This window comes from Buteo buteo, chromosome 4, assembly GCF_964188355.1.
Source record: "Buteo buteo chromosome 4, bButBut1.hap1.1, whole genome shotgun sequence".
Classification (NCBI taxonomy): Eukaryota; Metazoa; Chordata; class Aves; order Accipitriformes; family Accipitridae; genus Buteo; species Buteo buteo.
Genome location: NC_134174.1, coordinates 29,387,940 through 29,412,496, shown reverse-complemented (window position 1 = coordinate 29,412,496; position 24,557 = coordinate 29,387,940). Strand labels below are relative to the sequence as shown.

At 47.7% G+C, this 24,557-nt stretch overlaps 1 protein-coding gene across 1 annotated transcript in view; it reads right to left on the bottom strand.

The window, feature by feature from the left end:
- Positions 1 to 23,012, bottom strand: part of HK1 (hexokinase 1) — a 39,045-nt gene extending 16,033 nt beyond the window's left edge. The window contains exons 1-8 of the mRNA XM_075025350.1: positions 22,864 to 23,012; positions 15,875 to 16,037; positions 10,910 to 11,058; positions 5,900 to 6,019; positions 3,062 to 3,157; positions 1,706 to 1,805; positions 1,431 to 1,614; positions 1,058 to 1,213 (exon numbers count right to left, since the gene is read on the bottom strand). Coding sequence (XP_074881451.1) covers positions 1,058 to 1,213; positions 1,431 to 1,614; positions 1,706 to 1,805; positions 3,062 to 3,157; positions 5,900 to 6,019; positions 10,910 to 11,058; positions 15,875 to 16,037; positions 22,864 to 22,926 — 1,031 coding nt within the window. The 5' untranslated portion in view covers positions 22,927 to 23,012. The remainder of the gene's footprint in view (positions 1 to 1,057; positions 1,214 to 1,430; positions 1,615 to 1,705; positions 1,806 to 3,061; positions 3,158 to 5,899; positions 6,020 to 10,909; positions 11,059 to 15,874; positions 16,038 to 22,863) is intronic.
- Between the last annotated feature and the right edge of the window lie 1,545 nt (positions 23,013 to 24,557).

Genomic DNA, 24,557 nt, shown 5'->3' with positions numbered 1-24,557 from the left:
CACGTCCAGCTCAGTCACTTCCCAGACAAAAACACAAGGAGTGTATCTTGTCATTACTAACTGCACTCCATACATCTTTTTAAGGACTCTTGCATCTTGCTAGCATTGGCCAGAAATCTGAAGCTGCACAGGGATGTGCCCCCTAATTATAACCAAAGTACTCTTCAGGAAGTAAGGTGGGATTTCAGGGCAAATTTTGCTCCTAGTAACTGAACTTCTCAATAACTGCATTTTTCTTATTGTTGTTTAACATTACATTGGTCCATTACACCGACGACCTCTGTAGTTAAGACAAATGAACACACACATTTAATGGAAAGCTGTTCAGGTAAGACAGTCTGCAGGGACAGGAGTAAAACGGGGCAGGGGGCAACAGGCATTGTAGAAGTTACTGGCTGTTCCCTTGGCGATGCACTCGCAATCAATAGTACCTCTATATGTGTGCACCAAAATCAGCAGCGTTTCGAAAAGAAAAGCCAGCCCAATGACTACAGCACAAACTATCCCAGTGATGTGAATTTTAAAAACGCAGGGGGAAGAGCCAGTAAGTACTGACCAAAGGGGTGATGACACCGTAAGAAACCAACTGGCGCATAGCTCAGAGGTCACCATGTAGCACCGGGCACTGCCTACGAGACTGAATGCTCTGCCTTGTCACGCTTGTTTTCTTTCTGCCCAGCGATCCCGTGGATACAGCAAGGAGCGACACAAGTATTTGCCTGGAGGCACTAAGCCAATTCACTCCCATGGTTAGCTGCAGGGTAGCAACTTCTGAGTTTTTGCAAGCAGGGCGAGAGGTAGCACAGCACATGCCCTGTAGCTACACGGACCGGTAGGCTTTCATAGATCCTCCCAACACAGAAAAAGGGAGAAATCTTGGGGAGGAGGTCACCAGACTGTCTGCTGGGGGTCCCCACTTGCCAGCTCTGCACCTGTGCTGGAGGATGGCAGCCGGCCCCAATGCAGCACATCTCCCCACAAATCAAAAAGAGGTGCTGGAAAACTAATATTCAAAGTCACTGTGAAACCCAGGGGGCGAAAAGGGATAGGTACTCACTTTTCTATGGCAGAAACGTGCTTTGTCTCAAACTTCCCTTTGGTGAGAAGCTCAGGAGTGATTCTCCCCTCAAAGAGCAGCCCCTCCTTGGCCATCTTCACCAGGATGAGCCTTACCAGCTCCCCCATGTACAGCCCGCTGACCATCTTCTCAAATCTGCAGGAGAGTACAGCAGCAGTCACCCACCCATCCGCGGGCAACAAAGGGAGGCAGAGCCCAGCTTGCCACCACACCGCCCAGCCCAGCCTGCAGTTTGCCTCACCACGGGCAAAGTCGAGCCTTCTTGAACTGCTGCATTCATAACACAAGTGGAAAAGGGAGCACGGAGCGGAAAACAAAAGCAGCAAAGCTCACAGATAACTGCCTCACTCACAGCTGCTTCCCAGGATTAAGGGATCCACGGTCGATCTCTCGATCAAACTCGGTCCTGATGTCTTCTAGTGAACCATCATCTCCAAAGGCCCCCCACTCCGTGTTAATGCACATCCTGCCCTCGTCGCCTTCCACCAGGTCAATGTGCCGCATCTCCTCCATGTAACAGGCATTGGTGCCAGTGCCTTTAGGGAAAGGATACCAGAAGGTGCTAACCAAACAGGCCAGGCAAAGGGAGAAAAGTCACGTGCATGCTGCAGCAGCAATGTGCGTTACCAATGATCAAGCCAACTTCGCAACGCTGGTCATCAAAACCACAGGTCATCATAGTCCCGACGGTGTCATTCACAACAGCCATGATATCTGCATCGTAGTCCTGATGGAGGAATAAAACGTTACTTGGGCCATATGGCTTCTCTGGAAAAACACTGCTTGTGTTTATCACCGGTTCACTTACGTCAGCTAATTTCACAAGGAACAGGAGACGGTTTGTCTGAATACCACAGCTCATCTTTTTAAATATCACCTGTTCTGTCTGCCAGTTCCCTGTCCCACATACCCAAGAAGACAATGAGAGCACACTAATGCACCAGGCAAACAATAAAACAGCAGTAGCACAATTCGAGAGAGCAAAGACCTGCTCTCACATAAGCACCCTTAGGCAGGAAAGAAAAGGGCTATACATGAAGGAAGGAGGAACTCTGTAGTTACATCATGGAGTAATTTGATGTAGCTGCTTGAGGAGTTAATCTAGAAAATACTCCCAAGTTATGTATTTCTCATAGAATTCACTTAAAACATCTAGGAGTTTTATTTCAAGTGAAGATTTTAATACAAAATTATACAAAAGCTATCCAAACGACACACACTCATTCCTTTCCAGCTTCTTCAGTGTATTACTCTACCTGATATCAAGTCTGATGATAGTAACTGACTACAGTAATGTTGTTCAGTGACAGTAAAACTCAGGTTTGCTTAAAAGTCCACAGCTGCCCAAATAGAGCAAATACTGCCCTGTTTCCGATTAATTTGGTTGCTGAGTAATCAACATATCACCTGGCTGCAAGCATCACGCAAACCCAAATTCATTCCATCTCACACTCAGTGCCTTTTTATTTGTTTAAATCAGCAACATGGTCACCTTCACCCTCTATAAAATCAGCAGTGAGAAACTGCAGGGAGCAACACAGCTCACTGAGCCCGAAATCCCCCTTCTCATCTACCCTGCTCCTCACCTGCTCCCAAGCAGTCGCACAACTCAGCTGAGCCCCGACCATGAGATGCGGTTTCACAGGAATGGGATACGTCGGTATCACTGAAAAGTTGCGGCACTGACACGCAGCACTTTTTCAGTTTTTGGAGAGTGATAAAATTGCTGACGGTTGCCAGCGACAAACCACAACACAGTCACTCAGTTTTGTGCTGTGAGGAAAATCACAGCTTCCACATAGCAACTCTGATGTCGCTCCATTTTCCCAGCAAATGGAAAAAACGCACATCTTCATGCAAGAAAGCAGAGCTGCACTATCACTCAGATCACACGCTCAAGTCAGTGACGTGAAGGTGGTCCCTGACAAAGAAATGGCAGTTTGCTGTGATACAGAGCTAAAAAAAGAATGAAGTACAATTTACCCCACGTTTCTTGATGGCCCTGTTAAGCAGCTTCACAACATCTGCTCCCTCCACTCCACTTGCTTTGAAGCGCTTCGTCCAGGTTATCAGAATACCCTGATAAAACAAGACACCAATATTCAACAAGATGCCACCATAAGACACAAATCGATTTATTTTTTCCTTAAAAACAAGATTTTATACTTCAAATGCATCTTAAGGTCTCTTTTCTTGTATGACCTAACAACCCAACCCGAGACAACTGGCGGTCTTTGATTCTCATTACAGTAAGCTGAAAGATGGGAAATTGTTTCCCCCTCCCTTGCTAGAAAAAGGTTTGTTTGCACTTTCTGTTTTCAGCCCACTCTTCTCCCTGTTACTCCTCGACAGTTTTTCTTGGAAAACCATTTAATCCTCTTGGGCCACGGAAATCAACTGCTTTCAGAAAAAGCTGACTGCACGGGACTGACTAAAGAGAAGGGATGTGATGTTTGTACATCCAGGACTCGGCTGCAGCGGGGATCAGACTGCTGCACATTTGCTGCCTGGAGTCCCAGCTGTCCAGGCTCGTTTCACTGTGGGATCATGTTTATGGGTTGAGGCAAATAGAAATACTAGAAATGTAGCAATGTATGTCCCCAACTTACAGGATGGATCGAAAAGGAAATCCTGGTATTGAATTCCTTGTCTGCAAACTGTCATAAAGAACCTGCAAATCCCCCAAGGTAATGACTACATCTGATTTTTTTTCTATTTAGATAATGCCTAGCTGATTCAGAGAGCATTTAGTATATCAGTAAATAACAATAAAAGAAAGAAAAGAGCATTAACAGTAGCCAACAGGAAAGACAACTCAAATCAGCTCAGCTTTCCATACCCACCACAATATTCACATCTATCACAACAGGAGTCCAAGAAGCTAAAAATCAGAAAAGCTGAAGCCTACAGGCACAAACAGCCGTTGCCCAGGTGTACGTAAGCCCATATCTCAGCCTAAAAATCAACCATGTGTCTTGTGCACATTCACCCTCCCAGCTGGGATAGCTACAGGGGACAGAGGGGTCAGGGCAGCTCTTTCCAGACCAGGAGGTATTTTCCTACCACTAAAACACAAACTCAATTTGCGTAAGTTTTGCCACTGTGCTGCCCTCGTTAGCATCATTTAGAAACCCAGCAAAGCCCCGTGCTGCTGCGCAGGGAAACCAAGGCAAAGCCAATTCTGCAGGCACAGCTTTAATGGGCAAAGGGGCCCCTTGTTCCACGTAACTGTCATCATTCAGGAAAACTGGTCAAACCACACTGGCAAAGAGCAGCTCCTCTCAGCATGACTGGCTGCTGCGCTGGAAGGATTTTTTGCTTCACCAGCAAGACCTTGGCAGCAGGGAAGAGCCCTTGGAGTGCAGCAGGGTTGAGCGGGACCCAACCATGCAGAGCCACCTTGTCACCCTTGGAGAAACCAGGGACCACCCTGTCTCCTTCTGCTCACCAAGCACAAGAAAACAGCACATAGGCAAGCACAGCCTCACAGAAGCAGCAATCCAGGAACAAATCTGGCCCACAGAATCCAGAAAAACATTTTTCAAATGCCCAAAATATCACAAAAACTCTCAGAAAGAGAGGTTTGTTGGGTTTTATTTATTTTTTTTATTAAGAGACACCCTCCCTTGTCTTTTACTATCCTCCTCCACTCTGCCAGTGCTCATCTCCAAGTCTCCACCGGTGTCCCCAAGCCTTCCCACATGCTACCTGCCTGCCCCTGCCCCACACAAGCATGATCTCATCCCAGCTGGCTCAAGCAAACCAGCCGACAAACAAGCGCCTTTCATCATGCAGCTAAATAAATTTTCCCCAGGGCAACTCAACTTCACAACCACACGCCCAGCATGACTCTAGTGTGGTCGGTAGCCTGAGCCTTACCATGCATCACGGCCAGATGGGAGAGCTGCACCAAAATCAACTCATCTTTTCTGAATTGACGCAGGAAAAGGCAGCTTGCTCTCTTCTTAACTACATTCAGACCTGAGTTAGTAAGCACCCTTGGTTTCAGCTCTCAGCATCGCTCAAGAAGTATGAAATGTAATAAAAATCGTGCCTCACCTGGCCCTCCTCAGCACCAACATCTGGGGAGCCGTTGCACCAGGCTAACCTAGAGACCTGCAAGCTAGAAAAGCAGGTCATGCTTTAACAGTGCAACCTCTTAGTGTTTTGTGTGGATTTAACTTCCCTGCATTAATTTGCTACGCCGTTGCCATAGCGATGCTGTACCAGGAGGCTGCTGAGTCATTTGTGATATAATAAGCGAAAGAAGGAAAATACCGTAGCATCCTTGCCACGGGAATCTCATCAGTCACTTCATACAACGCTGGTTATTTCCATCCCTTTTTAAAGCGCATCGCTTCCAGGTGGTCTGCCTGATTTCCCGCAGGGCTGAGCACCCAGCCAGTGGCGTGGCTCAGCACTGCTGCTCAGGAGGGAGACCCCGATCTGGATCGGTGCGTGCACTTGTGAAGTTCAGCAAAATGTGAGCAAATGCTGCTGGGCTGGGTCCCTCCCAGTTACACCTCATGGAGAGGTGAAAAAGGCTGCACAAGAGGCAGGAAAAATTGCTGCCATGTTTACATGGTAAACCGTAATACTGAGGAGCTCACTCAGAGGCAGTACAAAACATCAGATGCCTCTTCATCATCTGTTAACCAGCTCTTTCAGAAGAAACATAAACACAAGCATGAAGTCTGACAGTGAAATATAACACCCATTTATCCCAAAAACGAGACCTGTCTAGGACACTGCTTTCATAGCAGTGTTTTAATCACAGCTGTAGCTCTTCTGCATATTAAGAAAACTGTGCAATCTTCTTACCTCATCTAGCTTGGATTGTCGACATGGGAAGGAAAACGTAAACCCAACTGGTAATTTCTTGTCTTTGATTTGTTGTTTCTCCATAAAGTCTCCCAGGCATTCAGCAACATGATCAAAAAGCTACAAGAAAGAGGAAAGTATAAAACCACCATGATTAGAAATACAGTTTCAGGGAGAAAATACTTCAAACCGCATATGAAAACTGTACTGGGTGAGGGGAAAGGGGGAAATATCTGCTCCAAATTTTAAAATATATTTAAATGACAAAGCTATGACAATACTCTCAGGCAGCACATATTAACAACTTAAATAATAAATTATTAAATACATTGTCCTTTTACACCCCTATAAAAACGGTTTTCCTGAAACAAGCAGCATGTGGCTTTCGAGCCTGCCATAACCCTTCTACTTAACATTTGATAGAACAAAAATGTTCTTTTAACCTTTCAATAACAGGAACACCTCAAAAGAACATTTATGATCCAGTCCCACATGAGTTTGAGCACTTTTACAGCTATGCAGAGAAGATCAACATCTGCTTCACTCAAGCACTGCTGAGATCAGAGAAGCCAGCACTTTGTAGGAGCCACCCGAAAGGACATAACCTCTCAAATCTAGTCCTAAAGCACACAACAAACAAACAAAAAGGAAACCCAGGGGATTTGTCCAAATATTTTACATGTTCTGAGAAACAACCCAAAATGGGAATATTTTATGCATTTTTTTGTAATGCTAAACTATGCAGGCAGCCTACACCAGGCTTGCAGGTACCAATTCCCACCCAGCCACCTCGATGGCCCCTTGACGGTGCCCTGTGACAATGGCACTGTGTGCCCGCCAGGGAGTGCGTGGGCACGAAAGCAAGAGATGTCTCTCCCACCGAGCTATTTGGAAAGCCCCTCAGGTAGATTGCAACACTCAAAGCCAAAAATCAAGCCCTGGCAATTGAAGCAACAAAAATACGCGTTTGTATCTACCAGTACCAAAAAGCCAGACATGCCTTGGACTGACCCACACCACAAATGGATGTCAAACCTATTAACAAGTGGCCACCTGCCCCAGAAGATAACTGCGCTTCACATTTTAACTCCCCGGGGGAAAAAAAAAAAAAAAAAAAAAAAGACAAACAACCCTATCTGCAGCGTTGGTGGGACAATGCCAGGAAAACTGCCTAGAAGATTGGGGATAATTGGGAGGGAGTACAAAAAGATATCTGTTGGTTGCAATTAGCCTGTGCAGCTTTATTAAGAACAATTTACAGAGTCTTGGAGAGACAGGAAAATGCTACAGACAGGCTGCAGCAACTACAAAAAAAATGAAGATGAATATTTTGCCGTTCGAAGCAGATCAAGAAGCGGTGTCTGTAATGTTACAATTCAACAGAACACCTTAAGCTCATTCCTAAAAGGAGGTCAGATTTGATTAAGCAGAAATACAGTAGTTTCCCAGGGAAAACGTTGCCATTCATTGTCCTGGGCAAATCAAGGACATTTCACTGAGTGCACACAGTGAAATGGCATGGGAAAGCAACCTACGCTGCTGCACTTCTGCAAGACTATTTTCAGTTGTCCTGATGAGGGAGAGAGGAAAGGGAGACAGGAAAAGCAGTTACAAAAAAAAAGAACCGTAGTTAAGTAATAAAATATAACAAATTCTCCAGGAGAAACACAGAAAGAACAGGAGCGTATGTTTTTATTACGCTTTCCATCTGAAAGTATCTTGCTAAATACTCAAACCTACTAAACTTTCAACTGCTCCCAGGATTACAGATGATAACCAGGGACCAACCTCAGACCCCCGAGGAATCCAGAGAGCAGGAAGCAGAAATATTGACTGGCGATGTCACTACAAAAATCCCTCTCATGCAATGAACCACAATTGCATAGAGAAGAGACGGGACCTGCTTTGTGAATCCGACTGCAAAAGATCCCTGGGCATTCCCAACGCACTCCGGAAAGTCCGTGCACCTGCCTGTGGTTGCCTGTGCGGTCCCGGCATGACCTGCTGAAGCTCGCCTCTGTGAGTTAGCGTGCTCGCTTGCTGCAAGCAACGCACCGTGAGTCATTAGGGCTCCGGGCTGGCAGCAGGGCACGCGAGTGTAACCCATGCCACAGCCTGCACAGGCAAATGCGGTTAACTATTAGCCACATTCTCGACACTACAGTAGCAATGTCTAGTCAGTAATGCACGGTCTGGCTGTGCTACTGTTTTTTAATAAAGCACAGAGGGAAGGCACTGCTTAAAAGGAGAAAAGAAAGAGAGAGGCGTATATTAATTTTGCTACCATCGACAGTCATAAGATTTTACCTAAGGAGACTCAAGGAAGCATCCATATGTGCCCATGCCCATATTAACATCCAAACCTTACAAATGCCAAACAACTCTGACAGGACAGAAGAGGAATATTTTGCAGCATTACTTTAATGAAATCCACAGGAATTTTGTAAGGCAGGTGGATTGAGGAAAAATCCAAATTCCCATCCACCCACAGGTGCACGGTAAGGAACAGTGCGAGCCTAATATTTTATCAAACGTCAAAGAGACAGACAGAGCGAACGCCACAGCCAAGAAGAAAAGACCAGTCAGATTTTTACACCTTTATAGACCTGAAGCGATACAACCATGAGACGCTGAGCAATATGGTATCAGGCTTCATTGCTTCCTCTGGCCATGAAGTTGCCTGCTCAGGTTGGGCTCCAAGAAGTCTCCACAAGGTTGCATTTGGCTGGCAGCCAGCAGACTTTGGCAAGCAACTGAAGATCTGAGCTCAAGCTCATGCCCCTGAATGGGGAAGATTTAAGGAGCAAGAATACCACAGCTTCAGATGGGGAGAACAGCCACAAATCCATACCCTACCTCCAGTGGTGGCAGAACACAAAAAGCAACACCAAAATCAAGCCTCAGGCACGCTCCCATTCGCTGAGTCGACGCAGAAGATGGGCTGCTTACAAGTTTTAGACCTGCTATTACACTGCTGAAGTCAATGAGAGTTTTGCCCTTGACTTTGACAGGGAACTGTCTCTGACTGGCAAAGCTGTCAGCCCGTGCCTGACAGATCGGCAAAAATAGAAGTTTGAATGCGATGAAGTAAAAAACATCAAAACAAACCGTGCTGGTGAGGCATGAAGCCATAAATCGCAATCCCTTCAATAAGCTGATTATGCATTAGGCTTTAAGAGTATAACTCACTGAAGTTAATGACACAGCTTGCTGAAAAACATATTAGTAGCCTACCCCGCGCAGGCAGTTCAGTCCAAGTATTCCACTAATCTGGCTCAGAGATTTCAGAGAACCTCAACCGTACGCATCAGTCATAAGCACCAAATCATCACCTGCCTGTGTGCCTCCCGGGCATCCGCCATGCTTCCCTGTGAAGTCTCACGGCAAGCGTTTTAGTCGTGGCTGGATATTGTCGTGGGACAACTTCGAACCCGGATGCAATTCTGATGATGCTTCCAGTTCTCCTCTTCTTTTCCTGGTACTTAAATACTGGGAGTGACTGTCTCCCCAGGGTCAGTGGAAGCCTTGCTCGCCTCTCTTTCAGTTTAAAAGCCATGACAAAGCCTATCAGTCTGAGCTCCACGCTGCTGGTTCCCAACAGCCAAATGGCCTTCGGATATTTAAAAATGAAAACATAAACACGACAAAGCCCTGGAAAGAATGCAGACCTGACGTCTCCTTTCCCGGCTTCTCCTTACCACCCTTATCGTTGTCTCCATTAAGTCTCACCTTAAGTCAGCCTGCTTGCCTCCCCGGGACAGACACTTGCCCCTCGGGTGTGCGGGCAGCCCTGCTGCTTGTCGGTCTCCAGCTCCTGACACCCCTCGATGGACAAGAAACCCCACGTTCCAAACCTGCCTCCAGGCAGCCCACCCGACTCCCCCGCCTCCACCAGCAACAGGCAGGTCAGCTCAGCTCCCCTCCAAAACCGTTCCGTGGGAAAGCCGCTGCATGACCTTTTGGCCAGATAAAGTAATAATGTTAGGAAAAGTCTTTACAAGAAAGGGATTTTATTGCTGCGGTTCAGATATCACAGCAATGCTTATATCAGTGCTACTTACAAGCCATAATTGCCATCTTACACTCACTACTGCGTAAGAATGCAGCAGCAGTTATTAGATACATACATTAAGGGTATTAAGGTGGCTACAGAAAATATATTAAGGGCACAAATTGCTGTTTGCAGAATTTTTCTTTTTTTCCTCTTTTGTTTATTCTTCTGAAACAAGCTCTAAGTTTCCTGCAGGACTCATACCCCTAAATAGCACCTCATTCTAGTAAAAATTGTAAAAACCTTGCTGTTTCCAACAATGAAAATTACCTGTTTTGTCTTATACTGACACGGAGACAAATCTGTCAGTAAAATATTTATTGTAATCCACTTCCTGATCATAAAAAGAAAATAAATTCTTCCAAAGAACCCGATTTGAAATCCAAGTAAATGGATCCAAACATTTTCTACTGTTGGAACGTGGGAGACTAAAAAAAACCTATCATTTATTCAGCAAAAATTAAGTTGAAGTTGTGCCAAAACATTCTATCAGCTTCCTGTAGTTTTTCTAATGTATTTGTACTTTTCATGAATGCTGAGTTGCTCAGACTGCCAGGACAGATATGTGGCTGTCATGGGTATTTCTGTCCCTCATCTAACATTACAATTGCAGGGTTGGTCATGCTCGCTGCTTACAAAGACTAAGTTGTTTTCCTGCTGTCCATTCCCACCTCTGGAAAGTAACTTTACTATGAAAGTAAAAATTCTTATTTCTAGGCCATTTTTTCCCCTAACTCGGCCAAAAGTCTCCCACACAATGGGAGCAGCATCCATGCATGCTCCACTACTCTAACTACCACTTATTTATTTTCAGTATCGACAAAGAGCTGTAGTCGAGTCTGTGCACACTGTAGGTGCAACTGTTAAGATACTAAGGTCATTCTTGTGGCGTTTTTGTAAAATGGCAGTGTGAAAGCAGCTAATCTTTAGAAAGATGTCCTAAAAAAAGAGGTGCTTACCCGTGTTCCGCTGCCATGCATGATATCTTCAGGCGTATTATAAATTTCACTTTCCATTTGTACCGTCTGCTTTTTTTCATGCGATACCTTCACCCGCAGAATTCGGAAATAAGAACCACCAAGATCCAGTGCAATGAAATCTCCTTTCTCTATGTGGAAAACAAGACACAAGTGATTAAAAATTGCTTGCAACACAAATCTGGAAAATATCAAGCTCTGTTAAGTATAATGCATAGGCAAATGTCCAGTGCCTACAGCAAGGAATTTCTAGCTGCAGGGTGTCCACGTGAAGCATCGATCTGATTCCCTACAATTTAACATGAAGTTGGTGCAATGGCAACACCAACCACCATTGATACACAGGCAACTGCAATGAGGGTTTATCCAAAAAGAATGGACTAACAGTGGACAGTCTGTATCCAGAACTCATGATGAAGCTGGCAGAGCAAAGATCTCCGAAGAATGCCAAAAAGGTGTTGAAAACAGTAAAATTAAAGGATACCAGACCACTGATAACAGTCTTTTGCTGCATATAAACTTGTGTCATTTTGGCAAATAACAGTGAATGGTGGCTGAATTGCGCACTACTCTAAAATCAACAAATTACACACAGAGGTAGTTAAAGCAGGAACCACTTATGTCACCCTCAGAAGCTGAGATTCACTGCAAGCTACAGTCAGATAACAGAAGTCAGAGAAACGACAGTCTGAAACATCACAGGGCAGCTGCAGGAGTTACTCAGAAGTTGTGAACCCTTGCACAGAGCTCCTAAATAACTCGCCAGGGAAACAGTTAGGATACCTCCATCTCCCTCTGTGGTGGAGAGGGATTTGGATTTCAAAGACATGAAGCCAAATCCACTCCCCACTCCCACCTCCACAGACTTCAGGGTGTAATTCAGGCAACAGAGTCGTGTGGTCTGGCTACCTGAGGACACTTTCGGCACCCCCTGGAGAGCAAGGCAAATATATTTGACTGAACCGCTTGTGCTATCTCACCTTATCAAAGAGGAAGCAAACAAAGACAGCGATTGTTAAAGTCTGCGAAAAGATAACATTTAGGGAAGCAGTGTGCACAACTTATCACCGAGGCTCTTTGCAAGCATTCGTGTCCGCGCACAGCATCCCCAGGCTCACCGAGGCTGCTCGGAAGGCAGTGAAGCAGATACGCACAGTGCTTTCTTGTCCTGGTTTCCCTCATTGATTTGTACCTTTCTGCGGTGTCAGAAGTGCCCCATGCCACAGGTGGGATGAGCTGCCCCCGCCATGCATATTGCCAGTCCCATCCTACAAGCACTCTTTGGCCTCTTTTCATTCTTCCTTCCAACTATGACTTTGGGGAGGCCTTTTGATGTGTCACCTCAAACTTCGACTCAGCTCTCAGAGCTTTCTGACCCCACGCACGCTGTCACCAAAATATCAGATATGCAACTTATCCACGAGGATTTCCAGACTCAGACTTGCCTCTGAGATTACCCTGCCCAATCTCAGATCAAAACTCTTAAAGTCTGGCTTAGTGAGCTGCTCCTCCTCATTGCCCCATGCTCCTCCAGAAGCCCCCTCCTGCTCAGCAAAGCTGATGAGCTGGATGAGGCATCCCTCGGAGCAGGACCTCCAGCAGGAACAGCCTAACAGAGGCAAAGACGCTGCAAAAGCCCTTACGGTTTTCCAAGGTTGCAAGTGTCATACAGCAAACAAAACACTGTCATGCCAGAAACCACAAAGGACAATAAGCCCCGTACAGAAAAACGTAGCAAAACAACAGTGGGAGCCCACATCTCTTACCAATCTTCCTAATTTTACTGCATTGCAATGCAACTTTTCCTTCTTGCTCTGCTTAAGACATGGGCAAACTCAGAGTTTGCCAAAATATGGACCTTGCAGCACTTCCCTATCTGTTTCTGAACAGCGTGGCTTTAAACATTGCTTTGCTTCAGTACAAATGTCATTTAAAACGTAAACATTTCCAAACTGTGGATGCAGTTCCCTTTATTGAGTTCAGCGTAACAAATTCAGTAACTCATAACCCCCTTCACTGCAACAAGACTGGAAGCAAAACATTTACCACAAGTGCCTCATTAAGCCAAATACCCAAATAAGCTTTATCATATGAGTATCATTTGTCGAATGCAAGCCATTACCTGCAATAAATAATGGAAAAATCAACACTGGACCAGATGGCCCTTTTCCAAGCCTAAAAGCACCTTGGTACACACCTCAGACAAATACTGCACTTCAGAAGTATCTTCCCTAGCAGTAAATTAACAGATTAGCGTGTTTAATTTCCAGCAGCATCAGACTCATCACAAGGTAAGATTTATTAAGAATTATCCTTTTCAGTTAAAAAGAAAAAAGAACTCTGAACCAGACTGTAAAGCTTTCTGTAGGCAAATAGCAGTTTTCTTTCAGTATACTTCAGGAATTAAACCCAAGTAGCAGCATTTAATCTATGCTTTGTAACACCAAGATGCAATCAAACCTGCTGTAAATTAATTTAGGAAGATCCTTTGAAAGCTTTTTGAATTAGCTGGAGATACCGTTCTGGGCACTCTGGACAAAAAACCTTGTGGCTTTCATAAATTAAGCAACTCTGAATGAAGCAAAAAACCCTGCTAACACCAATGTGTCCAGAGCCTCCAAAATTATTACTCAAAAGATCCTCGTTAACAAAGTACACAAGCACAGATCTGAAAATAAACAACAGTATTTTTCTGAATAGTCAGCTCTCATAATAATAATCAGACTCAGAGGAAAGAGCTTACAAGGCAGTAATTAGAGACGAGCCAGAGAAAAGGGCAGGCTTTCAGCCTCTGGCTTTTACAGAGGGACAGCTGAAGGCAGAAATTGCCATCGGCTGGGAGCCGAACCCACACTTTGGGCACATCAACACGGATGCATCCGTGAGGGCCCCCCCGAGCCTTTTGGAGGAAGAGGGAAGGGGGCTCTGCGTCTGCCCTGGCTGCACCCGTGTGACGGCTGAGCCGGACACGGCAGGCACACGCACATGAGTCAGGGAAAGACATGCCATGACACCCACCCACAGCAAATATTGCTCATACCTGGGGTCGGAACATGCCCTTTCTGGGAAATAATGGAATGGTTTTGCCTGCATTTCTAACAGCTATCCGAAGAGACGCTCACAACCTGCATATACAGATTAGTACCGTGTTATACAGAAATTCTCTGGGGCAAAGCACTGCCTTGCTCTAATCCATGCTGCGAAGACGCTGCCCACAGCGTGCCTGTCCTGGAGAGGCCAGCAGGAGCCAAACGGGCACAGGATCAAGAACTGAGCACCCTGTACACAACATACATGGTTGCTTTTTTAAGTAGGTGTGTAATACATGATCTGAAATTAATGCCTTGACATACAGACACGCTTACGCTCAACCAGGGCTACGCACTGCTCTGGCTCATGCTGGGTCCCAGCAGCGTTCAGCAATCTCTCGCACCTCTCCTGACCAGGTGCAGATCCCCTTTTCCCTGTGCCATACAGCATCTCAAAGTCCCCCCAGTCTGTGCCATGGAACAATCTGCAAAACCATTTGACTCACTGCAAGCAGCTCAGATTTGCTAACCTGCAGTGCCTGATGGAGCAGGGTAGCAGGAACAGGTCTGTACCCAACTGAACTCAAACACAAATGAAGGAAAAAAACGGGGATTTCAGAGTTGGTAAAAATGCTGGGATTCCACACAAAAGCCCTTAAGTCACCTCACCTGCAAACCCTTAGAGCAACCCCTGCCCATGACCCAGCTGTGTGTTGCAGCTTCTGACTTTCTCAACAAGCTCAGACATTTCAACAGGACATTTCAACATAACAGCCAGCAGTGCTAAATTAAGGGAAACACAGGATTCAAGTTTGTTCTCCCTTTGGTTTTTTTTAGACAGAGAATCACATTGCAACTGAAAAGCTTAAGGTGGCAGAAAGTAACAGCAAAGCAGAACTATCAAAGATCTCCACCTGCCAGACAGCACCAAGTAACATGAAGCACCAGGCTTCATGTTCTTTCACCCAATAAATTCTTGATTTTAACTCAAAAAAAAGCCTCGAAACAGGTAACTGTGTTATGCAGTTCTTACAACTGTGCAATTTCTGCACAAAGGGACATAATTTGTGGTAGGCATCAAACTACAGTTAATCAACTCATACTACATGAGAAGGAAATCCAGTGTTACCACTGAATAATAAACTCTATTATATACTGTTTATAAATATATTTATATATTCTATATATAGTATTTATTTTTTTATAAACACTAAAGTAAGTAATAGGGGCAATCTTGATCTCAAATACCAACACAACATCTTTTTGGTTTCTGATAGCTCTTTGTGCTGCTTTTATCAGGTACAGTGAGCATGGAAAAACAGAGTCCTACATCTGGATGGAAAAAGCTCCGTACACCAGTGCAGCAGCTTTGGAGCGACACATTGCAGCTTCCTTGAGTTCTGCAGGTTTGCCCTAAGACAGTCTGCAAGAAGCAGCTACAAAAAGCAAAACGAATGCCAGGAAACTCAAATTCGGCATATAGGGGTTCACACTTCCACTGGGGAAAACATAAGGAGGGGAAGCGATGCTGAGTCGAACAGCAAATGACTAAAAGCCACTGTATTTGTTAAGACTCTAGATCACGTGAGTGTGAGTTGCATAAATCAAAAATCTTTGTATGTGAAGTATTGATTGTTGGCAGACAAATCTCAGCGTAAACGTATTGACTATTAGTGGACTGACTGCTACGAAGGGCTCTTTCATTGGCATCAAAAGGGGTTTGACAAAGGAATCACAAAATCCTCCAGCATCTGTGGGAACAGACCTGCACACAGAAGGGAGGCTGTCTTCGAAATGTTGTCTGGGCTTGCCAGAAAGCAAATTGCTCTTGTTCTTGGTAGTGCATTGGTGTATTTCTAACAGGTTTCCCACAAAGCACACCATGTTTAATACGGAAAAGAAATACTCAGCTCCTTACCTGAACCATCAGGAATGGACCTCACAAATGTAGGAAGCATCTTCACTGCAGCCGTTGGGTTAAAATCTCTGGAGAGACCGTTCTTCATCTCTCTCCTGAAGCGAGCCATAATGTCTATCAGCGTTTCGTCAGAGAGCCGCATGGCATAAAGGTATTTATCAATCTGGGGAAAAAGACAAACACCACCACGGAGTGAAAGACTGCCCTGAGGTGCCCAAGCGGGGCTACACCTCCCTTTAATTGCAAGAACAGCGTATAGCCCCAGCTTGCGCCCAGGGCTCTGGCCAAGCTGACAACACAGCCACACGTTTCGTGCCTTGTCTTTTGATTCACAATCAAGGAAAACGTGCAAGTGGTAGGACCTACATGAGCTGAAGCCCACCCCATCCTATTGCCTCCCCAAGGCAAGACCCAGTCCCGTATCACTCTGCCTCCTCTTTTCCCCACAAAACCGTTTGCCCGCAGCTTCGCCCCACTATCTCCAGCCCTCGCCCTGCTTCTCAGCTCTCCTGACTGTCCATGAGCTGAAGAGCTGAAGCTAAAAATCCCTCTTTTGGCACCTTGTGCCAGCTGGGGTGATGTGGGTGTTGCTGCAGTCCACAGAGGTGCCTTGTATTTAAAGCCTTTCATTGTGAAGGACTTGCCACAGCGGTTTTGGGGCTACGTCCTAGGCTAAGAAACTATTTCTGTGTAGCAGACCATTTTCCCTATCCCACTCCAAAGCTATCACAGCCAGAGGGTCAGGAGAGGCAGAACTTGGCTGTGGGCAGGTAGCGTCCTCCTCCTCAAGACAAAACATCAAATTAAAAGTTGTTGACTTCTCCCTTGTGGCTTTCCAAGACAGGAACTTTCTTTACCTCCCTGCAAAAAGGAGGCGGTTCCAGTTTTCCAATAATATTGCTTTCCATAATATTACATCCAACTTCAGCACCAGGAATAATGAGAGATGCTTTGACACTTCAAAAATACAAACTGGCCTTGAGGGTTTCTTGCTAAACGTACATGTCCCACCCCTTTTACCTCAGCTACCAGTCTATTCTTGCCTTGTTTCATTATCTGCCTTGGAAATTTGGTTCTGAAAACAGCTCAGACCAAAGCCACGCCTTCGGGATCACTTTTGCTTGCAGCTTAGCAGGATCAGGAAAATAAAACCCTGCCCATGTTTTCTGTCCTTAGCAAAACTGGAAAAGCCACCTCATTTTAAACCCCAGGCCATCTCCGTGCCAAGGCTGTCTGTGTCTCCTTCACTGCTCTGGAAGCAACTCATCTCACGTCTCAGCTGACATTACGTCTTACAGGACCAATGCCACAATAAAACACCCCATGTGAAATGTATGTGTGTGAGTGTTCCATGTACCGGGGACTTTGAGACAGGAAGCAATGAATAATGCCATTCGAAAAGGAAATGCAGACAATCAAAATGTAATTAAACCCTAACTGACCATAAAACCAGTGCCAATCTAATTGCTCCTGCAGAAAGTACTTCTGTTGCACGTAGCCAAGGTCTGCACCAAAGACAGCCTATCTCCCCGAGCCAGATGCCCTCCCACCGTGACCAAGCATTTACACAGACCAGGGAGGAAGGCATGGACGGCACTGCTGGGCACAGCTACCGGGCCTCATCCTGAACCACAGGGCTGGGGACCGAGCAAGCTGGAAGCACGGGGGGCACAGCCGGAGGCCGCACAAGCTGTGAGGTGTTCAGTGCCATTGCTTGCAGAGGAAGAGCAAAACAGTCATCAAATAGATGTTAAGGGGAAGTTACAGTGCAACAATACGAGATGATACCACACATTTGCTCCACAAACCCGTGATGGTGCAGGCGTACAGCTAAACAGCAGAAGAAGAGCTAAGCCCAGGTTCTCTGCAACAGAAGCCAAATGCAAGACCCTAGGGCAGCATCCCCACATTCCAGCTGTGTCCCGTGCGGCTCCGACGGGCTGACAGCCCCCTCACAGCAACGAGCACAGCTGGCCACTGGTGTCATTTCACTCCAAGAACAAAAATCTGGATGAGATGCACCTTCTCTGCAGCCCCAAATGCTGTGGGGATAGATGCAGAGGCTGGTGTCGGGCTGAGCAGGAAGGTCTCTCCTCCACGGCAAACCCATGGATTTTTTAGCAGAGTGTCAAGCCATGATGTCAGATCATGAGGTTATTCCCTTTTAAAGGTGGGGGGGTGAACCTCTTATTAAGGCTGAGCTTTCAGGAGCCCACGCTGCCACTCAAAGGCCTGATTCCCCAAATCTCCCAGCGAAAGCTACACTAACGCATCATTCACACAGACTTCATTCGCACAGACTTCACTTTGCAACTAAAATACCCCTCTATAAAGCCCCACTGCTGCATCCTCCTCCCAAAAACAGGGCTGAAGGTTTCTCCACCACCAACAGCCCCGTTGTGAACGCAGGTTTTGGCGTTCGCACGCTCAGGACCAGACAAGCCCGGTTCTCCCCACCTCTGCCCCTATGCTGCCCTCAGCAGTGAGGGAAAAATGGGAGGGAGGGCTTTTTTTTCCTCCTGTGAAAAACCAATGAGCGCCGTCAGCGCCCTTACATAATTGAGCTGGACCCTCCTGTGCACAGGGAGCATCGCCTCGCGTTGCATCGCGGTGCGCGGCATCGAGGCCATCTTCACCGCTGAGACTCACGGGGCGGGGAGGAGGGGGAGATGGGGACTAAACCTCGGTTTGAAACAAAACCACTCCTGTGTGTTACAGTTTCCAAAACTGGGGGGGGGGGGGGAAATAAATAAATAAATCAGTATTTTTTTTTTTTTTCCTCCCAGGCAGGAAAAGGGTTAGTTATTCTGGCAGTGGAGCTGCAAGGGAAAAAGTGCTACTCTCCTGCACTGGCAGCACAGGCAGCCCTCCGAGGGAAAACCCTCAGCAAATAGCCATAAATAACCAGTGGGGGGGAAACTGGAGGCTGGATTACGGGATGGAGGTTTAATAACTCCTGCTCTGCCTGCAATAAAAGCCGATCAGAAAGCAAATCTCAGCCTTATCCGAAGGGAAGCAGCGGAGGGGCTGGCAGGGACAGATGGGAGCTGCCGGCAGCACCCAGCTGGACCCGCAGCCCCACTGAGGCTCCCATGGCTGCGGCCCCACGGGAGACGGGTGCCAGCCCTTCCAGGGGATGGTGGAGAGCAGAAGCAATTTCAGGCAGGCAGTTGTGTGGGCAAGGAGCAGAAAATGCTCCTTTATTTAGCTGCCATCTCAGAGCCACCCCCCCCCAGGAAGGGCATCTTCCCAGAGTGCCACTATGGGAGCCCTCCAAGAGCTCAATCACTTTTTTTTTCTTTTTCTTAAAAAAAAAAAAAAAAAAAACACAGCCAGACAGAATCTGTGAGCAATTTTTTAAAAATAGGATTTTATAATCTGAACCATACACACGGAATTTTTCTTGGTCACATAGGAAAGACACTCTTTGTACTTGGGGAAAAGAAGTTTCTGAAAATCCAGCCATCGCAGCAGCCTCCACAGGAAGTTGTGAATAATTGTAAGTGCATAATGAAACAGGCAGCACTAAGGGCCATTCCTTAAATGCATGCCTCATTCCCCGGACACTGACAACAATCGGTGGTATCCAAGAACAGAGCACTCCCACAACAATTTCAGAAATCATTAGCACCTATTTTACTGACATGGCCTTTGCACAAAAAACCTTCACCATGTAAACATTTTTCTGCAGAGCTAATCATACTCCATACTCCTTTCAGCATCAGGAAGATTCATCAGGAGCCAAGGCAGGTTAAAACAAGTAGTTTAGCCATCCTGAAACTGTTTGTGTTTACTTATGATTTATCAGATTGGTTCCTAAAAAGCCTTTATATTGGCAGGTCACCGCTACAGGGCTTTTTCTGATGCCAGTTGCTACGTTTTACACCCCATTCCATCACGTTCTTTCCAAGGTTAAATGACATTTAAACGTGACTCTTGGATTGCAAGATTTTTTTTCTTCTCTCGTCAGGTAATACGACAAAAAGGTATTGTTCCCCTGACAGACAGAAACCAGGCAACACCTAGAGGCTCCCTTTGCTGGGGCCAGCTACTACAGGTACCAACCTGTTGGAAACAAAAGATACTCAAAGGCAATTTTACAAAAGCTCTCCTGCACACAGGCCAGTCACACAGATGCCAGGGATGCTCCGTGATGCCCATATCCCTGAGGATGGGAGTCAGCCTTTTAGAGAAATTGGGGCCTCGGTTCGGGTTGTGCAAAGTCCTCTGTCACAACGAGGATGCTGAACTCCTGCTGCTGCCCGGGAGGATCACAAACATTCAGGGAACAGACATTTTCAAAAACATCTGGATAATTGATCCTGCTTGGAGTAAAACCACATGCATATTTATATGGTACAGGGCATCGCACATTGCCGGCTTGCTTCTGCACAGTAGGGTCACGTACACATGGTTTCATCAAAAAATGCCCCCTTGCAGGGGCTGCAGGGCCACAGGGCTGCCAGCATGCGATGAACAACCCACACCTTTGACACTACGCAGCCACCCTGCCTGTTCCTCCTGCTTGCCACAACTCATCTGGAAAAATGTTTCAGAAACTGCAGATTTGAAAAAAAACGACTCTCAAACTTAAGGGGGTGTATAAAATCCAGCAAAACCAGTAGAGAAGCACTAGTTCTTAGACTCAGGGTATCCCGAGGGCCTGAACCCACCAGCCCCATCTGTGCTCCTCGGCAGGTTCCCACCACAGAAAGGCAGTGCTGAGTATTAGTGCCATGCAGGGACAGGAACCCCAAAAAAAGAAGCAAAGGGGGTCACAAGGGAAGAAGGATGTTCAGCCTGGGTGCAGTGGAGATCTGGTAACAAATCCACTCCCAAATTAACCTCTTTGGTAATTTAACCCTTTGCACACCCCTCCAAGTGACCCCCAGCAGCATCCTCAAGGTGACCCGCCACCTGTGCCGTTAAATGCCCATCGCCGCCACGGACCAGCGAGGCAGAGGAGCAGCCACCGTGGCCAGGAGCCCTGTGGGGCAGAGTGGTGATGAGCGGGGGCAACGCCTCGGTCGACAGAACCCTGGTTGGAAGCACGTACCAGCAGAAAGTGCTGCTTTTCCGGAAGCAGAGAGGAGAGGGAGGGACCTGAAATGAAGCCATGCAGGCACGTATTCCTGTAAATGGCACGCCGAGATGGAGCACAAACCTCGCGAGCAGCAGGGTGAGATGGAGCAAAAAAACCCCTTTGCCCCACGGGGAAGCAGGGAGCGGAGCCCACCGGCTCCCGGCAGCTGTGGGGCGGCAGAGCAATGGGGCAGAGCCTCTGACCACCGCAGAAACCCTCCCTACAGGGCAGCCGAAAGTGAGGGGGCTCGATATCCGTTCCAAAAGGATATAAACAGGAAAAGATGTCTTACGTCCTCCAAAACCAGTAGCCTGCCTTTTTTTTTTTTTCTTTCTTTTTTAAATTGGATTTTATTTTTTTTTATTTTCCTTTTCAGGCAAAACCAGATTGATCCATAAGAATGCCTTACAGCTCCCTGGCCAAACGATTTCCCGTGCCGTCAGACAATAGCAGCCTCATGGTGCCAAACCAGCCTGCAATAAATAACCCCCGGGAACACCACAGACTTTCCCCCGTGTCTGCGTGCTCCCACCGCCGCCTTCCCCACACAGCCTTTCTGCCGCTCCTTGGCCAGTGTGCACCCTTGTGCTTATCTTGGGTTTCTAAATATAACAGGCACGGCGAGACAGAGGCGGCCTTACCCAGGCACGCACTCCTGACGCCAGCAGCAGCACTTAGAAATCCTCCGGGAAAAGGAAAATAAGGGGCCTGGGGAAAAGGGAGAGCCATATACGTGGGCCAGAGGGTGCAGAAAGCTGCAGGCTGCGTGCAGCCTTCAGCTCCTCACGAGAACCGCTGGGCGGAAAAGCAAAAGACCTAAACCACGGAAGAAGATGTGGAAAATATGGGGTGCTGTCTCGGGTTTTATCCAACACAGTAGTGGGCATGGGTGAGCGTGTCTTGAGTGGGGCAGGGTGGGTTTCCCACACACAGGAGCCGAGGATCTCCCCAGGCCCAGCTGGAAGCCCAAAGGGAGACCACTACAAATCAGCCCTGCTGACGCTGTCGCTGAGGCTTCCACAAAATATTGCAAGGATGCCTTCGGCAGGCGCTCGGCCACACGCCGAGGTGGGTCACGCAGGACCGCCGGAGGAGGTGGCAGAGGGGAAGCCTCTGCTTCCTGACGTCAGCCCGGCTCCGTGACAGGGCTTGGTGATATTTGCAATTATTTTCCCAATTCCCGCATCCCTAGCCCCAGGCTCTCCGCTCCCTACAGCTCTGCAATATGCTCAGCCGGGACCTAACTGCCATGTTTTTATTTACCCGGTGCTCTGCACCCATTTCCTTGTGGCAGTGCTAAATCACAGGGCTATACCAACCATACAGCAGCGGCTGCCTAATGCTAAAGGAAAAGAAAAGAAGCCCACAGAAATACTTTTTAAGCATGACCGACTACCGCTTCCTGTAAATTCAGAACCTTGCAGTGACACATAATTCAAAAACTACCTGCTCTTCCCCTTCGTCACCCCCACGCTGGAGTGACAGATGCCCACAGGCACCCTGGGGAAGAAGAAGTCCCCTCTCCCCAGGGATGCCGGTGCCTACCAAAAGCCTGAAAAAGGCCATCATCATCATCATCACCATCACCACCCTCACTGCCAAAGCCCCCCAACTCCAGCCTTCCTTCGCCCAGCTCCGTTTCCGCGGCCCGTGCATCACCCACGCCCCGGCAGCCTCCACACCGAAACCCTGCTCCGCTCTCCACCGGGGATGCTTTTTTTTTTTTGGGGGGGGGCAATCCGGTTGGGCTTAAAACCAGATTTATTCCCCACTCTCCCACAGCAGGGTCGCTATGGGGACAAAGCAACAAAACCACCGGGGGAAAAAAAAAAAAAAAATTAAAAAAATTTTAAGAACCGATCTGGCCGAGGGGGGGGGCGAGGGGGGGCAGGGGATTTCAATCTACCTTTTTGACCTGATCCTCCTTCAGCTCCGTGAAGTAGTAGGCCAGGAGCTGGGCGGCGATCATCCTGCCGGCTGCAGCGGGCGGCTCCGCGCACGCAGCGATGCGGCGCTCGGGGATGGCCGCGCTGCACCTCCCCTTCCTCCCCTCCCTCCTCCTCCTCCTCCTCCTCCTCCTCCTCCGGGCCGGCCCCGGCCCCGCCCGCAGCCCCGCTCCCACACACGGAGTCGGGGGGGGGGGACGTGCGAAGCCCTTTCGGTGTTATTTCTGGCAGGCAGAGCGAGGAGGAGGAGGAGGAGGAGGAGGAGGAGGAGGAGGAAGAGGGCGATGTCCCAAAGCGTCTTTTTACAGCAGCTTTTGGAGACGGGCTGCTGAAGGCTTCCCGCCGCTCCTTCAACTCTGCTGTGGTACGGGAAGAGCAAAGTGCAAAAGAAACCTAAACCAAGGGTGTTCTCGGAAGACCGTCTGCGCTCAAAAGTCTTTGAGAAAATAGCAAAGATGGGGAAAACTCCGCCAATACCGAGCATCCCCTGCGCCTGGACCCAGCCTGGACCTGCTGGGCTGTTGGGAGACTTGCAGTCGGGCCCTGAAAAGCAGAGCATCGCTTTGACAGTTCTGCTTTTGGGCACCCCACAGTCATATCCCAGCAGTAAAATCCCCACATCAAATACGCTGATGGACAGGACCTCTCCTCCCCGTGCGCGCTGCCCGTATTTTTGCCACGTTGGAGCGCGTTCCCCAGCACCCCGAGGAGGCATCCACCACCGTGAAGCCTCTGAGGGCCCCACATGCACATAAGCGATGCGATGCGATGCCCCTCCGAAAACTGAAGGGCCAAACGCAGGCGCCAAGGTGACACGTGTCAGCAGCTCGCAGGGTTTTTGCCTGCGCCCTGTCTGTCCGCAGGGGCAGGGACACACACCCATGCAAACAGCGCTGCTGCTGGAGGCATGATTTGCATGGAGATTGTCTACCAAAGTCCAAGTGATTAAAAACCTGTTTCTTGAGTTCCTGGCTTCCTTGTCAGTGCTACTTTAATTAAATGGTTGCACTGGCCAAAATCAAGAGCTGCTTTGGCAGACACATCCTCCTTTAGACTGCCCTAGTCGCTGCCGGCAGGGTGGGCAGGATTTCCTTCTCCACCTCACCTCATTAGCTTTAAGCTCGTTCTCAGTGAGATTTTCATCAAGCATTTCACTGATCTGCATGTGTTACTCCTGCTCGTTTGTCTGGCAAGCTAACAAGCAAACACGCCTGCGCTCCCCGGCGTAGGCAGGCTGCCCCGCTGCAGGCGCAGCAGCATCGCCCTGCGACCAGGCGCAGTCGGAGTTTGCAAGTGGCACAGAAACATGGGGCTGAGCAGCATCATCCTGTCCAGCAACGTCACCCAATCCTTTAAACAGGCTGACCGAGCTCTCACTCAGATGCAATTCACTGTTCAGCCACGCTCCTCCTCTTCTGCCGGTCAGAAACTATCTTTAACTCCCAGCGCAGGCTCACTCCTGGTTTTGATCCATCTGTTGTCTGCTAAACCTTGTCTTTCAGCTGAAATTGCTCTCTTCACTCTCTGGTATTTCCTTTCTATAAATACAGGGGAAAGTAACCATATACGTCCTCAGCTTTTGCTTCGCTAGGTAAGACAGACCTAGCTCTTCTTTGGTCTCCTTTCCCTGAAAAGCCCGAGCTGGTTTAGCAGC